At 48.5% G+C, this 20,935-nt stretch overlaps 1 protein-coding gene and 1 long non-coding RNA gene across 51 annotated transcripts in view; one reads left to right on the top strand and one right to left on the bottom strand.

Annotated features, from left to right (window-relative positions):
• LOC120885796 (uncharacterized) overlaps window positions 1-2,022 on the bottom strand; it is a 229,016-nt gene extending 226,994 nt beyond the window's left edge. For all 4 annotated transcript variants that reach the window (XR_005728537.2, XR_005728536.2, XR_005728527.2 and 1 more), the window contains exons 1-2: window positions 1,801-2,022; window positions 177-1,595 (exon numbers count right to left, since the gene is read on the bottom strand). This is a non-coding gene — a long non-coding RNA (uncharacterized LOC120885796). The remainder of the gene's footprint in view (window positions 1-176; window positions 1,596-1,800) is intronic.
• An 87-nt stretch (window positions 2,023-2,109) lies between these two features.
• Window positions 2,110-20,935, top strand: part of Celf4 (CUGBP Elav-like family member 4) — a 291,322-nt gene continuing 272,496 nt past the window's right edge. For 17 of the 47 annotated variants that reach the window (XM_078030128.1, XM_078030145.1, XM_078030146.1 and 14 more), the window contains exon 1: window positions 2,115-2,907. In XM_078030128.1, coding sequence (XP_077886254.1) covers window positions 2,622-2,907 — 286 coding nt within the window. In that variant the 5' untranslated portion in view covers window positions 2,115-2,621. Of the gene's footprint in view, window positions 2,908-20,935 lie in introns of all 47 variants that reach the window. The other 30 variants (XM_078030107.1, XM_078030108.1, XM_078030111.1 and 27 more) reach the window with 6 other exon arrangements.

Here is a 20,935-nt window from a genome sequence, read left to right on the forward strand (position 1 = left end):
AGACATGTCCACCTAACTACAGTATATCACAGGTACACCAAGCACGCAGCTATGCCAGGCAGACTCTATATGAAGTTTCTGTTTCATTCCATCAACTTAGGCGATTCTTGGACCAACATATAATACTCGAAGATGTGAGCCCGTGGAAAGCCAGTTACAAAATCAGCTATACTTACAAACGACTCCATCAAGCAAAGGCAGGAGAATCTAAAATGAAAGGATGAAGTTCCACAGTTCTCAGAATAGTACTTGCTCTTTGGTTTGGGCCCCCATCATCAGGAAGAGGTTTCCGGAGAGGACTGGGGCTCTGGGGCTGCGAACCTCAGGGTATGGGAACCTCCGGGCCTCGGCCTCCTCCAGCGCTGGAGAGTACAGCTTTGTGGTTGTACCAAACGGGTTGGCCTGGGTTTTCAGGCTGCTGGGGTTTCATTTGTTTAAATAAAATTTTAAACATATTGACTAGTAACCTAAGGTAATTCATGGGTAAGAATAGAAAAGCCGGGACTCGCCGGGGTTAGGCCAGCAGCTCCGCCCAGCCGTCCCAGCTCCCAGTCCTGCAGCCCGCAGGGGAGCGGGAGCGTTATTCTAATTGGCCCCCGCTTCTGGAGCCAGAAAAAAAACAAAAAGAAAAAAAAAGCAGCTGTCCTGGAAAAGCAAATGTAGAAGAAGGGCTGCAGGTAAACACCATTAAAATGAAAACCTGCTGCCCCAGCCAAGTTCACCACCAGTCTTCGCCCCCAGAGGCGGGGCTGCTCCGCCCGGCTTCCGCGCCTGCCACTCCCTCTCTCGCGCAGCGGGTGTTCCAGCCCCAGTGGGCTTCGTGGGGAGTCCAGCGGGACTCAGGCAGGGCAGCCGGACTCTTGGCTTTATCCCACAGACGCAACTCCCTGCCTCGCACCTCTGGAGCCGGAGGTGCTGCAAACGAAACCCGCAGGGGCAGCGCACGCCGCGCGAGTCAGGGTCCGGCTGTAGCCCGGTTAGCCATTCAGCGGCTTTATTTCTTTGATGGTGAGTTAAGAAATAATTTTTTTTTTCCAATTTGAACCAGTAAAGCAAACGAGGGCAAAAATTAAGTCGTCCCCCGCGTTGGCTCACCGGCCACCGCGCCCAGCGCCTTCCTCGCTCCTAGGCAGGCGAGCGGGCCCGGGCACTCCGCTCCTACCTTCCTCCCACCAGCTGCTGGCCCAACCGGCCGCTGCTCTCCGGGACAGGGGAAGCCGTCCGGGACCGAAACACCCACCTCCCGCCTTCGGTGGCGGGCCGGGACGGAGAACGAACCGGGAATCTCTACTCCCCGAACCCCTGGCATGGCCCGTCTGCTCCCTAGCCCCATCCTCCCAGGTGGCTCGAGTGGCGGTAGATGCCAGGTGAGAGGGATAAGATTTGGGTTGCTCTGGAAGGCTGGGGATGCGAGAAGGAAAAAAGCGAAGATAGACACAGACAGGAAGAAACAGGGAGAGCGCGCGAGAGAGCTCTTGTCTACAGATTTATCCACATAATATATATTTATGTAGCTTTTTTTTTCTCTCGACACTGATCAATGCGCACTCGGATCGCTGGGCGGACTCCCTCCAAGCCAGCTCGCTTTTTCTAGTCTAAATAAATAAATAAATAAAGCCAGATGGGAGAAAAAAGCGCCCATTCCACCTCCGCCGCCGCCTTCGCCGCCGCCCCGCCCGCCATCCATGCCTTCGCTTCGCCCGCCTGTCGCCCTAATAGAGCGCAGCTCGGTGGATAACTCCCCCCTACATACCCACACGAAAATGAAAATCAATGTTTTTAAAATAGAAAAAGTTGCACCTGCTGCTATTACAAAAAGAAGCCCCAAAAGGCAAAGAGAAGAGGCCGGCTGCCCGGTTTCTAACAGGCACCCGCTGCCCGCTGCCGCCGGGCCCGGAATCTCAGCGCCTCCCGAAGAGCCATGCGCCTGGCGCTATTTATAGCCGGGGGCTGTCTCGGACTGTACCACCGCCGCTCCGCGGGGCTGCCGACAGGGGAGGCGCGGCAAGGCCGGCGCCGCCCCACGCCGCCCTGCCCCCGGCCGCCGCCCGCCGCGGTGCGGGCTCCCCCCCACCAGCGAGCCCACTCCCGGCCCCCCGCGCTCCCTTCCTCCGCGCGCGCACACTCGCCGCCCCCACCCCTGGTCTGGCTGGGAACTTGAACCGGTCCAGCCTGTTTAAACGGAAAGGACAGAGATCCTGTCTGTTCAATGTAAAAAAGAAAAAAAAAGAAGAAGAAGAAGAAGAAGCAGAAGAAGAAAAAGAAGAAAGAAAAGAATCCGATCAGACCGAGAAAAGGAGAAAGAGAGAGCGAGAAGAGAGAGGGAGGGAGAGAGAGAGAGAGGGAGGGGAGAGGAGAGAGAGCGCGAGCGAGAGAAGAGAGGAGAAAGAGAGAGAGAGGGAGAGAGAGAGTGAGAGAGAGAGAGAGAGAGAGAGAGAGAGAGAGAGAGAGAGAGAGAGAGAGCGAGCAGAGAACGAGAGGAGAGCGAGGTGTAGAGAAACCGAGGGGGAGAGAACCCGAGTGTGTGTATGCGTGTGCGTGTGTGAGCGCGAGCGAGCGAGTGAGGGAGAGGAGCGAGAGAGTGCGAGCGAGAAAGAATAAAAGGAAAGAAGATTTTCTCTATGTATATAAAGATGGCCACGTTAGCAAACGGACAGGCTGACAACGCGAGCCTCAGTACCAACGGGCTCGGCAGCAGCCCAGGCAGCGCCGGGCACATGAACGGATTAAGCCACAGCCCGGGGAACCCGTCGACCATTCCCATGAAGGACCACGATGCCATCAAGCTGTTCATTGGGCAGATCCCCCGAAACCTGGATGAGAAGGACCTCAAGCCCCTCTTCGAGGAGTTCGGCAAGATCTACGAGCTTACGGTTCTGAAGGACAGGTTCACAGGCATGCACAAAGGTGAGTGCACCTTTCCCTCCCAACTTTGCCAGGGAGAAGGAGCGGGCGGGCGGCCGATCGGCCGGCGACTGACGAGCGGGAGATGGGCGAGAGGGAGCCGCGGGCGGGCGGGCGCCGAAGAGGGAGGCGCTCGGGCAGCGGAGACCTGAGCTGGGGTGCGTGGGGGAGCTGCTCGCTGGGGCAAAGCTTGGTTTTGGGGGAGAAGCTGATAGGAGCTGTGCCATGGGGAGAACAGCGGGAGCAGAAGATGAAGAGAAAGAGGGGATGGTGGGGGAAATGGGGCTTGGGTTTTTGAGTAAAGCGACTTGAAAGATTGGGATAGGGACTGCTGCACCGGGCGAGACCTGGATGCTGAGCGGACTGGCAGGCGCTCGCGGGCCAGGGACCTAGGGTGCTGTCCATCGCCGTGGTGCTGAAAATACTACAGGAGATGGTCTCCTCATCCTCCGCTCCGGGCAGAGTAGCAGGAGCACAGCCGTCTAAAAGGGAGAGAGGTGACAAATTCAAAGAAATATTTTTTTTATTTTGCCATTAATTTTACAGTAAACTCTCCATATAGAGCTGTGTGCCTCAATAATCTGGTTGTTGTGTGAGTGGTGGTGTGGAGAGTGGGGGGAAGGGGGTAGCTTGAATGTTTGAAGGAAGGAGTAATAAAACCTAAGGCAAGAATTAGCAAGGACCCTGTCATCCCCTGGGTGGAGTGGGGGTCTGGGAAAACTGGATAGTCCCTTTCCCAGGAAAGCTGAGCTTTGGGGGGAAAATCGTATGTGTGTGCAAGATATGCTTTTTGAAGGGTGCACCCGAATTTATCCCAAACTCACCATGCAGAGAGCTTTATAGTATATTACTGCTCCCTTGAAGCAATTATTGCTAGTGAGTGCTTGGGGGAGGGGGAGACAAAATAATCAAAGAATTAAAACCTAACAACTTTTTAGGAAAGTGGTCATGGGAATTCTCTGCAGTCTGCCTGTTTTCTCCTTGTTTTATTATCTTTAAGGCAGAGCCCCAAATGTGTTCAGTTGTAGAATGTGTGTGGGTGGCTGGTGGGTGACGGAATTAGCCCAGTGCTCCGCTCCCTAACAGTAATGTATAGGGTGTGCAGCGGGGATTAATCGGTGCTGGAGCTGTGTGGGCAAGTTAAATGCTTTCTGAGAGAGATTGATCGCCAGGCAGGGAAGGAGCACGGGGCTAAGGAAGTTGTAGGGGATGTGTATGGACGTTCCGTTTTTAATAAACAGTAGTGTGGAGAACCGCCGAAGATGCTGTGTTAGAGCTGGTGGTTTCAAAGATGAAAACACACGTACACCCACCCCCACATAGAGAGCAGCCTCATCCTTGGCCACAAATGGGCTCTGAACAGAGCTGATCCTCTAGCACATTAGGTGCAGGGCGCAAAGCTGTCTGGCTCTCTAAGCAGCAGCGTTTTTCACTACCACAACCACCCTCTTTCTACAGCCCTCCCTTCATCCGAATACTAAACAGAGCTCCAAACTCTTCATAGTTGGAGTCCCAGAGAGCAGTTTTTATTGGCTTTAGCATCTTCCAGCTTGCCTGCTGAGGAGTAAATCTTAAAGTTAATGGCATGTTGAGTAGCACAAAATCACAGCAGAATGGAAATATACTGGGTTTGTTGGGGTGGGGTGATGGTGGGGGCTGTAATGGAAAGAGAAACCAACCTTTATCCAATATGGAGAAAATGCCTGTCTGTTCAAAAGACAGATTGAAAAGGTGGAGTGGGGAGGCAGTCTTCAAAATAGTCAAAGAAAAAAAAAAACACTTTCCCCTCCCTCTCAAGTGAATCATATCTTTGTAGTTTTTCCCTTTCCAATCAAGCTCCCTAGAAGCTAATCAAGGTTTGTATCAAACCTTTGTCATTCTAATACATCCCCAGTTTTAAAAATAGTAATAATAAAAATTTTAATAGCATAGGTAGGGAAGTCTCTTGCCCATCTTAATGATCAGTTCTTGTGGTAATTTAAGATTTCAAACTTAAAAGAATTTAGAACCCACTATAGGCAAAAGACAGTTGTGAGGATCTGGGTGTCCTGTGGGATCTGAATTGGAGCATTTCATTTGCTTCTTTATTTCAAATGAAATAAACTTTAACAATATTTCTTGGTCTCTTCTCAACAATCACTTGCTGATATTACTTTGTTTTTGATGTAATGAGGACTCTCTGGTATTATAGTAAAGAAGTAGAAATTTTATCATTTGTATCAGGGAAATAGAGAAGGTTATTATATGTATATATCATATACATATCTATATGTAGCTATCTATATATAGATATGTATATGATGTATATACACATATCATATATACATATATATATATAACCCTCCAGAATTCCTAGGACAGGAAAAACTTCATTTTCTAAATAATTCCTCTCCCAAACTGTCTCAGTCAGTGACAGGCAGGCCCGTTGGCTCCGGCACACTGGGTGCTTCGTTGTCGCAGCTCACCCGTCAGCCTGAGCATATATCTTTCCTTATGAAACTTCCTGCCTCTCCATCCCTTTGATTTTTGGAGTTGAGGTTGGGGCACAGTGTCCCTAGTAGTGCCTGGAAGCTCCCAGAGAGCTGAATAAATGAGACCGTTTCCAAGGGCTGGTTTATTCAGTCCTAGTAGAGTTTGAACTCCTCCTTCAGTGATGCAGCCTGATTTATTAGCTAATCCTTATAAAATAAGCCTCTGGCCACCTTAAAAAATTACATGCTTGCCATTGGTGATTAATTACTGTTAAGTCAAAAAGCATGATGAGGTTTGAAGAATGAGGATTGCATTTGGCTTCTGGATTTCCCCCATTTGTACATTGACAACGTGAGTCTAGGGTAGAATCATGCCTTTGTTAAGCCTGGTTTCAGGGCATGTTTGTGACTCTTGCTCTCCCCTTCTTGAATGTCTAACTTCTAATGAATCATTCTGGGTTAAAATTGAGAGACCCAACAGGGTACTGGCCTCCAGCATGGATGGCATATGTATGTTATTGGTTTTTAAAAAGCAGTAAAAACTAAATGAAATGCATGAGATTTCAGGTGGGTATCCATTTGTTGGGCACCTGCCATTTCAGGTAACTAAAGAAAGAAGGAGTTCTAAGGGTTAATGGAATACCTGCCATGCGTAGAGTGCACCTTAAAAGGCAATTACTCCAGTCAAATTGGGAGTCTGTGGAGGAGGGAGTGGGTGGGTGTTGTGGAGAAAACCCAGCTATGTCTGAGAAAGGCTGTTGGGCTGGGAAGTAGCAAATAGCAGCTGTGGACCAGGGTAATTACTGTAAAGGTATATTTACCCCCTGGAGACCAGCAAGAATTGGGGAGAGGGGGATCTGGGTGCTGGGCAGAGGCAGAAAGGGAAAAAAAGCCCCAAATCAAAATTCAAAGAAACAACACCCCAGGAAGAAAAGCCACTTTAATGCAAACTCTCCGGTTAACTCAGTCTTCTTTTCTCCCCCATTGGACGCACTTTTCAAAAGATTGTTTTTCTGGCCTACAAAAAGAAAGATATTTTACTATTGATTAAAGAAGAGCGAGGCAAATTCCCTGGGTAGCTGCAGAAATGAGCTGAGGACCAATTTTGCCCCTTTTTGTAGAATTTTTCTTCCTTGGAGAAGGGAACAGATCACCCACTAGTGTACTTCTCCTCTTCTCTCATTTTTAATTTACTTCTCTATTCTTTTTATTTTCTGGAGAACAAATAGAGGCAATGACCAAAGATACATATATACAAACACACATACACACACACACACACACACACACACACACACACACACACACACAGTGGATCACACATGAATAAGCCGGCAATCCATTCATAACTTTGGTCCTGTCTAGCAGGATAGGAGGCAGCAAAGACTGAGTTACTGGGAGACATAAAGACTAGTGCTCTCTGGATAGCCATATTATAATGCATTATCTTTGAAGTCATTTAAGTCCAATTTAAGTGGTATTTAGTATAATATTTATGAATTAATGTAATATAAACATAGGGCTGTCCCCAAAGGTTTAAACAGCCTTTACTACTGATGTGTGCTTGTTCCCAGAGCCTGCGATGCATTTTAATCTAAACAGCTAAGTCCCTATCATAGTACCTCCTGTTATCCGTTCAGAGCAGATCTATGCCTGGGTAACTACTCTGCCTTGAGATTTCCCCCACTTCATGGAGGAAAATGTACTTAACTGACAGTCTGGGCAGGGCGGGGGGTTCCCAACCCAGAAGCCACAGCTGCAGGGACATCAGCCCCTCGGACTTTCACACTACATCCAGAAGGAGGGTGGAGACAGAGTAAAGGAACCTTCTGTGGATTTAGCTCCGGAAAGTGTATCATTTTCAGATATGCTCACCATCAGCTGCACAAGCTCCTGTTTCCTACCTGAGTAGGAAGTGCCTGAAGCCCCTTGATTTGGGGTGTGACCAGGAAAAACTGGAAAGACAAGGTCTATTATTATGTTTTGGTGATTTGTGACTATCTTCATGAAATTACACTTTATGTTTGCATTTAAATGCAACAATTTTCAGAATATTGCATTTCCACCTCTCAACTTTAGCCAAGGTAGCTCACAGGTGAATTAAAACCACGAGGCTGTGTCTGATTTCTGTTTTAAAATGAGTCTAAGAGTGAAGTTAAAGTATCAGCATCAGCTCAAAAAGATGAACTTTTTCTTAATTACTTTGGAAAATAAAAAGTCATTTTTTTGTACAGGGAAAAAGACTAGCCGAATGACTGGTTACATACCTATAGTTTTTAAAAGAAAGATTTGCATTGCCAGACATAGGGAAAATAGAATACACAGCATATGAAAACAAGAAAATCACTTTCAAAAAATAAGTTTTACCAAAGAAAACGATCAGTAGCAATCATTACAAGACTAAAGTGTATCAAGCCAACAGCCAACATTAAAAAAAAAAAATCCTCCAAATTCCAGATGTTGATATGTTCTATTTAAAAGAAAAGAAAAAAAATTATTAGGAAATTATTGGTTTATTTAGGAGACTGGTGGTTATTTTTATTTGTGCATAATTTTATTTGTCTTTAAAACAGACTTTCTCAGAATCAACACAACAGAAACAAATTAAGAGGTACCTGTGTACTTAATATGTATTCATGTACAAACACGACTAAGTGCATCCCACACATATGAAAACCAGGGCTGGCCTAGATTTCACTGTAACTCAACAGAGAAATATTAACACTTTCGACCTCCACTCCTAGGCTTTAACCAGAAGTCTGGATTGGGCTGAAAGAAGCCCCTTGGCATACTGTCACTCCCCTCATCACCTGTTCCGGTTGGCTGAACGTTTGTGGCTTCTGGGACCCAAAGCAAAATAAAACAAAAACAAAAGCTTTTCTTGAATGAACCCATAGCTTGAAAACAACCCAAAGGAAAACAGTTACAAAATTGTATGCCATAGGTGTGCCCCCACATACAGTCATATTGTAAATTTCTCGGAGTTCTTTCAAAGAGCTGTTTTCTTGGGGGCAATCCTAATGCCCCGTGACCTGAACACTCCAGCATCTTGCTCATGGCCATCCTCATCACTACTATTAGCATCCTCATCCTCATCATTATAGCTTATATACCAGGAGAGAGGGGGGCTGCCGAGTGATGGCCAGGGGAATAGCTGAGGACGCTATCACATTGGTTGAGAAAAGAGCTGGTCCCAACTTTGCCTGACATGAATTTGAGGAAAACTGCCGAGTTCACGTCTTCTACGTCATCAAGAAATGGTCAGCTTCCAAGTTGGCTGAGGAGGGATTTCAGTTAAAGAGGATGTAAGGTGAACTTCCTGTGGAAGAGAGGGAGATGTAACAAGAGAATGAGGCCCAGTGTCACAGGCAGGAAAACTGAAAGTTCTAGGGTCCACATTCCAGCAGGAAATTGGGCATACTGGTTGACAGTGGCTGAAACTGCAGCAGCTCCTGAACTTGGAAGGGGAATCCCAAGTGACATGCAAAGGTAGAAGGTGTGAAAACCAGTGTGTCTGTGAGTACCAGAGGGTGGAGGGAGAGAAGGTGCTGCAGCCTATGTGGGTGTTGTTGGTGTTGAGTGGTGTGTGTGTGTGTGTGTGTGTGTGTGTGTGTGTGTGTGTGTACATACGCGCATGTGTGCACATGCAAGAATGTAAGTGGTATGAAGATGATGTTGAGGCAGTTTTATGTTGCAAGATGATATGCAGAATCAGGAAGAAGTGTGAGGAAGGAAAGGGGAGAATTGGGAGAGAAGGACACTGTCCACATTTTTATATACATCTTCTGGCTGGAACTCATGGCTGGGGTCTGTCAATGATCCAAGTTCCAGTGTGGAGGTGTGCTCTTTTTTTTATCTGCCTGATTTCCAGGTTTGGGAGAGAATCTCATCCTCATCCCCCACCCCATCACCCTTTGAAGTCTGGCCTGCTTTTTCTCACCCATTGACTCATTTTAGAAATGACCTTCCATCTGGAATCTGAGTGGCCAGCCTCAGAGCCCAGCTCTCTGCAGGACTAATTTTCACCACCCACTGCCTCCCTACCCCACTCACTGGCCCCTGGCATCCCAGCCTACTTTCCTCTTGCAGAGTCAGTCTCTCTCTCTCCCTCCCTCTCTCTCTCTCTCTCTCTCTCTCTCTCTCACACACACATACACACACACACACACACATACACACACACACACACACACACACACACACACAGTACTTGTACTTCTGTTTCAAACAGATTGCTGCATTTTCCCTAAACACAAGTAGGGTGTGGCAGACACACAAGCACACTTCTTTTGGACTCTCTATAAGAAGAGAAGCCCCCATTTTTTTCTGTCTTTTCTAAGCCCTTTAAATACACAGCCTCTCCAAGAATCACAGAAAGCATCCTGTGTCACCCAGAGAGTCTAGGGGATTGGACTAGAGCCCACCTTCCAACTTAGCTGTAGTACCTTTCATCATCAATTCTCCTTCTTCTCTTTCTCTGAAGAGACCCAACCCCAAAGTGGGGCCTGATAAATAAGGAAAATGTTCTAATTGGCCATATAAGGAGGCAGTTAAAGGTGCTGGGGCAGAAAGACAATTACAGGGATAAAAAAAAAGGCAGCAGAAGGATTTCCTGAGTTGATGTACTTGCCCTTAGAGCTTCCTCCACTTCCACCCATCAAGTTCCAAGTGGCCCTTGGATAGGTATAAAACTCGAGCCACAGACCTCCCCACAGGAACCAGCAAGGCTGCTGGTGGGAAAGCCCAGGGGTAATGCCCTGATTTCTGAATCCCTCTAGAGTAGAAAAGGATGCTTTCGGGATTATACATTCACATTTCTCCCCTTTCACTTGCTCCACATTTCGTTTCTCTTATCCTTCCTTGTATCTCCCCTCCAGCATGAGCCGACTGAGACTCTCAAACAGAGCATTCCCAGCAGTCCCACTCAGGAACAAAACCTATGTGGTCATCTGCAAGATGTAAATAAATGGGTGCCTTCATAGAGGCAGATGTAGTCCTGGTTCTGTGAGGACAGATAGCCAAAAATATTGATCAAACTCAGGAAAAAAATTGATAATGAAATGTCCTCCCACAAGAGTTTAATTGACAGAGACTTCCAAGGCCAGCTTTAGACAGTGCATAAACTGACCATGATGTTACTTTATTGCAATACACTCTGCTTTAATTAATTATCACCTTTGTTAAAAAGTGGCTACAGATCAACGGTTTCTAGATACTTGATAATACTAACAAAGCCCCTGATGCCTTGGGCTGCCCCACAGCTGGTCAGTGAGACCAGCAAGTTTCTTGTTTGTTTTTCTCTTCTCTGTTGACTTCCCTCTTTGTTAAAGACAGACGTTCTTGCGGCAGATCTGCTCTGTCCTAGGACCAGGATTATGAGCCGCATAGTCTGTCAAGGGCAGGGGACTGCAGTTCAGCAGCTATTTCTAAAATAAAAAAAATTCAGACTAGTCCACCTTAGAATCTATCTTATGGAAATGGGGATTGTGTCAATAGAAGGAAAAAACGAGTTTGGAAATGGGGCTTATAAAAGAGGTGTGTGTGTGTGTGTGTGTGTGTGTGTGTGTGTGTGTGTGTGTACATGCACCAGGGACTTTGTGCACATCCACATAAATATTATGGGATCGATACATTTCCCATCCACTGCCCACACCTCTTAACTTCTCCCTCCCGTGACTTGAGCACCTGTGCCACTGTCGTATTTCATGCTGAGAAATGCACGCAGCTGAAGCATGCATAGATGATGCTGTATTGAACCAAATTGTTGTTTGGATTCAGTTGTGAAGTCTTCTTGCCCACTGAAGGACCGCTTGCCTGGGCTATGTGATACCTAAAGAATCCACTTTTCAAGATATGATGGGAACTTCACTCCTTGGAGTCCCCCAAACCTACAAACTGACAGGTGACTTACTTGAAAGCAACCCGTGGAGTTGTTCTAGGCAGATTTGAATGCCATACGTGGCTGTTTGTTCATTATTCTAATTTAATGATGCAGTCACACCTAATTAATCCATGTCTGGTTTATTCATACACTATGTCTGAGGATCCAAAAGATCTCTCTAGCTAGCCAGCTTCCCTTCACAGGGACAAGCAAGGGGGCATCCCCGACAAGTGAGCATGTCTGGGTTCAAGCAGGATGGGATCACTACAGAACGAGCCAATAGAGGCATGGTCCCTGATGCCACTGTCCACAGGAAGGCATGATAGCAGCCACAGAGATACATACCAATGAGCTCTGCATGCCTGTGTACACACACACAAAAGCATGCCTTCTGCCATGGAATTCCACAGACACACTCCCCTTCTCGTAGGCAGCAGGCCACACCGCACCATGCAATCAACAAGGCTGGTGGCATGTCAAGCGTCATTTTGGGGGGACTTTGGTGCAGACAGTCAAGAGGTTGAGCTGAGCCGACCTCCTTCCTTCTGGCCTTAAGAAAGTGGAGTCAGATTAATTGCTGACAGTATACACACAGATAAAGAGACTGAGGCTGGGAGTAGCCTGAGTCCCAAGTACCGCCTGCAGCATGGCCTTCAGTGAACCTTCCAGTGGCTGGTTCTGGCCAGACAGCTCCCAGTGAATGCTGTCTCTTGCCTGGCAGGTAAATTGAGAGAACGAGGCATCAACCTAATAATATCCTTATAAAGCCAAGCCTCCTCGCGCAAGTCCTGGGAGACAAGAGGCATCCAAAGATCAAACACTACATCACAGTGTATTTGTAGGAATTCTCTGATTCTGCTACCTCCCTATAATGCTTTAATTGACTATTTGATCAGCTCTAAAAGGGCCGGTGTTCAAGACAGACTCACACACACTAATACACACACTTACACGCACACTCAGGTACATATGAATACACTCACATTCCCGACCACATACACCCACCATAAAAATATGTACACACAAGCATATTCTCTTACACACCACATGCCGTCATGTTCACACCAGTTCATCCAACATGGGTAGATTTTCACAGGAGATGCTTGAAGGTGAGTGAAAAGTACACACCTAAGATTGTACACGTCCTTCCAGTAATGTGCTTATCAATACCTTTTAAAGAAATGTGACAGCCAGCCCAGAGTGATTCAGTTGTGTGGACAAAGGTCAGCATATAGATATCCATTATTAATAATATCAATATCTTGGTTGACCAATATAACCAGAAACTGTATCATGTCGCTGCTGATGGGCGAGGCTGGGAGGACTCCGCAGCAATAGCAGGAAATTACGCCCATGTAAAATTAATCATATTGACTGGTTCTAAGAATATACAGGGAGGCAACAATATTGGTAGTGCTTGCATGGTAGAAGAGGGGACCTTGTTCCCAGAGGCTTCATGAACTCCCAGGGGGAAACCAGCAGGGATGGAGGTGTTCCATGTGACAAGTGAGAACAGTCTCCCTTATCCGGCCTCTGCTTTTCAACAGGGTGAGGTGGAGGAGAAGTGTTCTCTGAACAGGAAAAGAAAGAAATCGGATCCCCTAACCATTCTCCATCCAACATATCTATATCTTTCTGTCCAATCAATACCTGGCTTGGCTTGGTCTCACCGGATGAGACACGGAGAGCATCCTGGCCCCTGCTGTGGGAAGAGGTCTATCTCCAAGGGAGTGGTGAGAGCAGTGTCCCTGTTTACATGGTAGGATACTGGCCCTGGGAGATGTCATGGTGCACTCTGCAGATTGGGTGTCCCAGAAAGAAATGCACCCAATCAGATCACTCATCATGATTGAGTTCTTAGGACCAGAGCCTCAGGCTGCAGTTCAGTCAGCTTTGCTGGTGGGGGGTGGGAATGTTCTGGATTTTGGAGACCTGCTTCTTACTGAGGCTCACCTCTCATTGTAGTGAGTGAGAAGGAGAAGGAAAGCCATGTTTCCTTGGCCTTGGAAATCCCTTGGTGAATGCACCATCCCTCGTTCCCTTGCCCACCAAAGCCTCAGCTCAGAATGTCCTTGACCCTGTATATTACCTGGAGGTATCTCAGAATGGAAGAGAGCAAGCTCAGGAAGTGTCTCCAGGGACAACCAAATACCCAATAGGCTTTTCTAGGTTCTCAGAGACCCCTTGAAGGCAGCTTGGGGGACGCCTGCTTTAGAGGTCGGCCCATCGTAGGATGATGATAAATACAAGAGGGGCTGCCAGCCCAGAGCAGTGGCACTTACTTGCCTGTAATCCCAGCCACTCCGGAGTCTGAGACAAGAGAATCACAAGTTCAAGTCCAATCTCAGCAATTTAGCAAGACCCTGTCTCAAAAACAATATATATTTTTTTCTTTTAAAAGGGTTCAGAGTGTAGTACTTGCCTACTGTATGTCCTGGGCTCCACCCTCCAGGACTACAAACAACTGAGGAGACAGCGGGTAGGAGCTAGTGGAAAAGCCTGATTGGAAAGGAGGCTGAGGAAACGGATGCCTGTGACTTGGGTGGGAGGTGGAGACCTCTTGCGGAAGGGCGCTTCTTTTCCATAAGGAATGGCGCTCAGTCTGCAGTAGACAGGCTACATCGGATCCTCCTCCACCTACCCAAGCCGGCCACCAAGGGGCAAGTCTCCTGGCTGCAAGCACACTCAGAGTTTCCCCCAGGCTCTTACACCCAGCAGGAGGGATCAAGCCACTGGAGGATCACCGTCATTCCTTCCCCAGGGCGCCCTACCCAGTCTCCAGAGCTTGGGACTGGCTCCTGGCTGGGTGTATGGGGAGGGCGGGTCCTGGTGCCAGAGCTCCGATCTCCCCCAGAAGTGGCCTGTCCCCTCTCCAGTCACAAGGCTTGGGTGTAAGTAGCATCAGGAAGCACAAACGGTTGCGTGGAAGTCCGGCCACTCCTTTAGACTCTTTCCTTACGTGGGGAGGAGCCCCCAAACTGTGTGGGGAGAAGGACTCCTCTCCTCCGGCTGTCGCCTGCCCTCTGACGGTGAGAGGAAGAACTCTCTGCGCACTGCCGCGGGCCCCTGAAACCAAAACGCCCTGCGCCTGCCGCAGTCCAGGCTCCGCCCCAGCCGTGGAGCTGTGGGTCCGTCCCGCCCGCAGGCCACTCCCTCAGGTGAGAGTTGGCTGCCCCTGAAAAGGGCAGGTCCCTGCCTAGGTGGGTGGGTGATGTGGGACCCTGGGTTAGTTCCCTCGCTTGCCAAGTTAGGACTGGGCCTAGGCTCCAGCAAAATCGGACACACAAGAGAACCAGAAAATCCACAAAGTGTTGTCTCTGTACCTATGTGAGTTTGGTTTCGTTTAAATCATTGATAATTTCAGTCTATGGTTTAGTTGAGTTTTATTCTGAATTCCATATGTTAGGGAGGTACTATATGTCTCTATGTCAGAGGAGGCGCCGGAATCTTTTCCAAACTGAAGGGCCCCACTTGCTACTTCCCTCAACTTCTGCAAAAAAAAAAAAAGTCTCCAAATTTTCCCACAAGAGGCACAGGAGCAAACACTGCACCTGAAGAAAAGGGTAGGCCTTAGTGAGGGTTGATGGAGTAGTGATCAGCTGGAACACTTGCCACCCGGGTCCTGCCTGTTCCTGCTTGTTTACCTCAAGAGTGAGGGACCAGAGGCAGGAAAGTCGCCATGGTTTGTTTGGGGCTTTATTATCTTTTCCAGTGGTTTTACTGAAATAATAATAATAAGATCTTCCTCTGTACCGTCGTCTTGACTATTTCAATAAGCAAATGGTTAGACTTATTTTACACTAAATACTATTGGAATTCTGTTGAGCAAGTTTGGAAATCCCTTGGAAGGAGGAGTAAGGGGAGAGGTCTGGGTTCCGGCAGCCAAGTTGGGACTCCAGGGAGAAGAGGGGAAGGATGGAGGGTACCCTGGAGGGAAGTATGTGGGTGGGCTGCTGTGAGCGATCCTTGGGCAGACCAGGTCACAGTGGAGGCTCTTCTGAAAGGGAGACCTCCATGTCCAGGGGGACCCAGCTGAAACAAGTGGGAGCCATCAGGAAAGGCCATACATGCAGGCTACCCTCATCCAGCTAGAGCCAGCAGGAGCCTGACTTCTGTTTCCTCCTGGTGTGATACCTTGTCTGTTCCCCGTGCCACCTCCAATGCCCTAGTTTGTTTTTCCCTTCGTTTCTCAGGTTTCTCTGCAAAACATTAACTCTGAATGTTCTGTCCTCATCTCAGCTGAGCTAGTGATTAGGAGGGCTGATCATAGCAGAGGCCATGCGGCCAGGAGAATGTTCCACAGACCAGCAAAGCCGGAGGAGGAGCCTGCTGGGAAAGCGAGGCATCACTGATCTAACTGCATTTGGCCTCTGGGACGCCCTGGCACTCCCAGCTCTTTTCTCTGGTGCATGGGCAATCTTTTCTGCAAGCAGGGAAAGAGAATGGGGAAGTATGTCATGCCCTGCCACCAGAAGCCCCCAGGACTGATGGGGGAGACATCAGAGAGGCACAGATTCATAACAATTCAGTCACCCTGAGTGAGTGTCAGGCCCTGACCTCGGAAAGGGAGGGACCCAGTTTCACCACCACAAGGTAACTGGATGTGGTAGGAGGTGGCAACCCCACAGACACAAAGCTGCTACTGCAAATGTCCTATGTGGGGGATGTGGGAACCCCCAGAAGACAAGTTCTCAGGTAAAGGGAATGAGGGACTTGGAGCCAGGTCCCCAGGTAGAGAGGGACAGCAAAAACCCAAGCAGGTAGATGGGGAGAAGACGGCACAGGAGACTGGAGAGCTGACAGGTCAGAGTGTTTTGTTTCATTCCATTATGTTTTGTTTTTGTCCCACTGCAGTGAAGTCTCATTCTCAGGCTGGTGGACAAAGGAGTTTCTCCTTTTGAATAAATGCAGACCCACTGCCAGTCAGGCTCAGGGAGAAGGGAGGCAGTTACTTCCAAGGAAATCGGTGACACACACAGGACCTGCCAGGGCTGTCCTTGCTCCTCACCTGCTTTGGGGCTGCAGTGTCCTTCAGCTGTCCCAACTGCAGCCCACTTGGGCTGAGAAATTACTCATAGAATATTTAAACCGAGGCCATGTTCCTTGTCACCGAGGCAGGCATCCAGATTGCCCCCACAGGCTCACTCAGACCAAGGTCCCCAGCGATACACGGAGGGGTTCTGGGATTGGAATCTTCCCGCACCCCACGCCCTTCCTCTGCACCGCCCCAGTGCAGGAATGGCTGGATGGCAGCCAGGCAGTGAGGATGAAGCTGGGGACAGAGTTTCCTGGGGTGACACGGGTCTTACAGCTGTAGGAATCTTGGCAGGGCCTGGGAAGAACTGCTCCCAGAGTGGACAGCACACTTGGGCAAGGGTGCCGAGAGCTCCGGGGTAGCCCATGCCCTGTAGGAGGGAAGTTGGGTGCCTCTCCCATTTTGGAAGACAGAGACAATAGAGGAGGTGGCCTTTGGGTCAAATTCATCAGGGGATGGGGACTCCCCTCATATAGGTCTCCCATGGACCTTGACCCTGGCATTTTCCTAACTCAGGGATATCTCAGGGAAGACCGGAACTGGGCTAGTCATAGAGCTGGAGTAAATGCAAGGCCCAGCTCCTTGCAGGGAGGTGGAAGTCACTAACAGTGGTCTCCCAGCACCATTCTAAACCCCAGGCACTTATCCTCTTTTACATTGCTCCCCCAACCTCAAGCCCCAAGCCTCAAACCCAAGCCACCAAACCAGGATGCCTGGCTCTTAGGCAGTGAGCCTCAACTGAAACTGACCTCCTTCTCCTATCCTTTCAAATCCAGCCCCTTGCTGATCTGACAGATCACACTGGGCAGATGTGCCCCTGGCAGCTAGTGGACATTAATGTGTCACCATCTCTATGGCACATGCATTTCAACAGACTTCAGAGTCCAAGTCTTAACCCAAAGCAGCATCTCCAAAATTGGGGGAGGGAGGATTTTTCCGCACAGGCCAGGCCAGGGGATGCTGAGAGGCAGGGAGGCCTGTAGGCAGCATGGGCTTGCAGGTCTAGAGCTCAACTTGCCACGCCGCATCACCAGAGGTACCCCAATATAGGGGGGGATCATTTAGCCCTTCTCCCAGCAGGGCCAGCAGATCCACAGAGGATGTCATGCCGGAGGTTTAATCGAGTATTAAACATGGTCCGTAAACTTAAACCAATGTCATATCTGGAGCACCAGGTCCCTCTCAGGGAGCAGCCCTCCCTGCTAGGGAAGATTCCAGTGTAGTTTTGTCTGGGTGCTGAGATAGGGGATTCCTCATTCATGCCCCCTCTGGGGACCGTCAAAGGGGAGAGACCCAGGGACCCTGGCAGGTGAGACTTGTGACATTCCTCCTCCATTCTATTATTCATTTCCTCTGATTTTTATCTAATCTCTCCCTGATTGTCCTGGTGAAACTTAATAGACAAAGTGAATTTTTATTACATCATCAATATAATCGCCAGCTAATCAGCGGACACACAGGGGCCACCACAAGCCCTATAGCTCCTCATCTGGCTTCATAAATAGTGGGAACAATCACTGACAAGCCCAACTCCTCCACCGTCTTCCAAGAGAGCCCCCCTCCCTGCTGCGTCCCTTGTCCAGGTCTAGCGTGGGGATTTCAATCTTCCCACAGATCCCCCCACCCAGTGGGCCACATTGCCGGTGCTGGCGATATCTTCCCAATTAGTATTTTTAGTTTTCTTCCTTCCAGCTTCAGCTGTTAAAATCACAGATCTGGGGCTTGTGTTTCGAATGCCAAAATAGCCTAATGTCGACTGATTTTGATTCTACTTTCCTCTACATTGGGAATATGATATGTCATAAGATATTACATAATCCTCCGGATCACAGTACATACTATAAACTACATCATATGCCAGAATAAGTCACATGTCCTACTGTACATCTATAACCTATGTACGAAGTTGTTTGCGTCAAAGTCACAGCATGCATCTTACATACCGTATCACAGATAATTCTTGCATTTTATTTATATTATCACGTGCCTCCCATTTCTACAGCATTTTAATCTGTAAAGTATTTTTTTTGTATTTTACTTCTTTTTAGCCCTGTCATAACCAGGTGTAGTTGAGACCTTTTTTTATAAGGAAAAAATAAAAAAGGAACAATGAAGGAAATTACAACCCAGTCAAATCCTGCCAAGGTACATGAAGCTGCTCAGGCTTGAGACCGATGCTAGTGAGGGCAAGTGGCCTGGGTGAATTGAGTCGCAGAGGTGTGACTGCTGTTCAGGCAGTCTGATTCCTGGTGCTTGGCCTGCTAGCAAAGGGTCCCCACCATTTAAGGAACAGATCACCCCACCAAAACCACAACTGAGTGCACCACTTTCCAAAGTAAATTGGGAAGCCAGGCTCATTCAGTAAAGGAAACACACCTTTTTCCCTGCCGTCTGCAGTCCAAGCCACACTGCTTGACCATGGCTTGGATTCAGGGAAATCAGCAAATATCACTGAGTGCTAAATCCTGTAAATAAGGTGAGGAATGAGGCTAATGGATCAGATTTGGGGATCTGTGACACCATTGACTATTTGGGAGGAGGGAATCGGGTTCTCGCAGGCAATCAGAGCCAGCTTTGGGAGTGACCGGCCACCCTTCACGAGAGCCGCTCCTGTGCAGAGCGCTGGTTCCACCATCTCCTCGGCCGCTGGTCTATGTGTGTCAGGGTCCGTGCATAGGCTCCTCTGGGTCAGGCAGTGATTGGCTCTGGGCACAGCCTGCTGCAGGGCAGCTGGTATGCCAAGGATGCACTGCACCCAGGAGCCAGATGCCGGAGTCCTTGCCTCGCCCTGCCTGGGGCTGTCCTGGAAACCCAGCCCCTTTTCACTTGTCCTCTTCTACATCAATGCAATGGAATCTGCTCTACCTACCTCTCAGGGTCATTGTGAGTGTCAAATGAGAAGGGAAAACGCAGTGTGAATATTTACATATCCAGGCTCTTCACCATGGATTAAGGGCTGGCACCCCCACCAGACCACTGAACGGCTCTGACAGTCCTGCCTACTCTCTAAACAGGATGCAAGGGGACTGGGACGACACGAGGGCTCACAGGTGGACAGGAGGGAAGATTGACGATGCACCTACTAGGTGACACACGGAGCCTCTCACCCATTTTATCTCATCAAATCCTTTTGACAAAACTTCCACGGAGATGTCACTGTGCCCCTTTGAATGTCGAAGAAATGGAAGCTCTGAGAGCAATAATTTAACCAAGTTTCAAGCACCCAAATCTGTCGTATTCTCAAGCCCACCACATTTCCATGACTGCACGCTTCCTTTGTGGAAATAAGTAAAAAATGTCATCTCTTCATTCGCCTTTATTTTGCAGATGGGGAAAGTGAAGCCCTGCGACGTTCCCAGTTAATGTGTTCTTAGATCATTGCACACCATCTTGTATGAAGGATCTGAAAACACAGACACATGTACATAGGGACATGCACACTTGAAAAGGCACACACAGACAGCTCACACAGACACACCCATGCACATATACACAGTCACACACATAGAGACTCATGAATTAATATAAACACATACAAAAATACACTCAGATATGGACACCCTTGCAGTCAAGCACACACACAGACTCAAAAGTGCTGCTATACTCACAAACACATTCTCAGACACACGTGTGTGGAAACATTCTGTCATACACATAGACACACGTGAAGATGCACACAGAGATACACTCATGGATACACTTGCATACCCTCACACATACCACTCCTAATGACTGAATTAACCACAAGGCCATAGATACAATTGAGCATCCTACTCAGCAGGAGAAGTACAGTCAGCTTGTTTGGAAAAAAAGGGTGACAAGGGCCCAGAACAAAGGGGAGATAGGAGCAGAGAGGGCCCCTCAGCTAACCTTTCAGCAGAGGCCAGAGGTCAGAAGTCCTCTCCCTGTGCAGCCCAGGGGTGCATCAAGGCTGAGGCCAAATCTTCCTTAGAAATCAACAAATCCACAGAAGGCCTTCTCCAAGAGACACTCCCTCTACAATCTTCCTACTATGGCAACCCACAGGATCCCAGCCAAGTTTCTATTAATCTTACTAAGACCAAAGACAGATCCTAGAGAAATGTTGGGCAGGCCCTTCCCAGGACCACCCAGCCCCATGAACTGGACATGGGCAGCTCTCAGATAGTAAGATGGGACCTGCAAGCATAAAAGGTGGCTTCCAGAAGGTGGCAACTGAAAAATCAGGAGAGAATTGGGGAGGTCTATAATTGGAGGTTCTCCTGGAGGCCAGCTCAGGCTGCCTCTTCTGTGGCTCAGAGCAAAAGACAGTCTGTGCACACTCCAGCCTCTGCCATGCAACCAAGTCTGCTTCCAGCCCTCTGGACTCCTGTCAGTCCATGGGAACACACTTGGCAGAGAAAGTGGCCTTGTTCACTCAAACACATACAGACACACTGATCAAAAGGCTTGACATTGGCAAGAAATTTATCAAGGAACTGGAAACCATTGTTTTTCCTTTCTTTAAAACAAACTCCTGACAATCTGGGGATGAGGTCACTATGGTTTTCTCACATGATGGATGAGCAGACCATTTGAAAGTTGAGGCTTTCCAGGAGTGAAGGGGCAACCTGGTTTAGCAGCATCAACTTCTGCTGTATGCTGGACGGGAGATGTGATAGGCTG

This window comes from Ictidomys tridecemlineatus, chromosome 13 (genome assembly GCF_052094955.1).
Source record: "Ictidomys tridecemlineatus isolate mIctTri1 chromosome 13, mIctTri1.hap1, whole genome shotgun sequence".
Lineage (NCBI taxonomy): Eukaryota > Metazoa > Chordata > Mammalia > Rodentia > Sciuridae > Ictidomys > Ictidomys tridecemlineatus.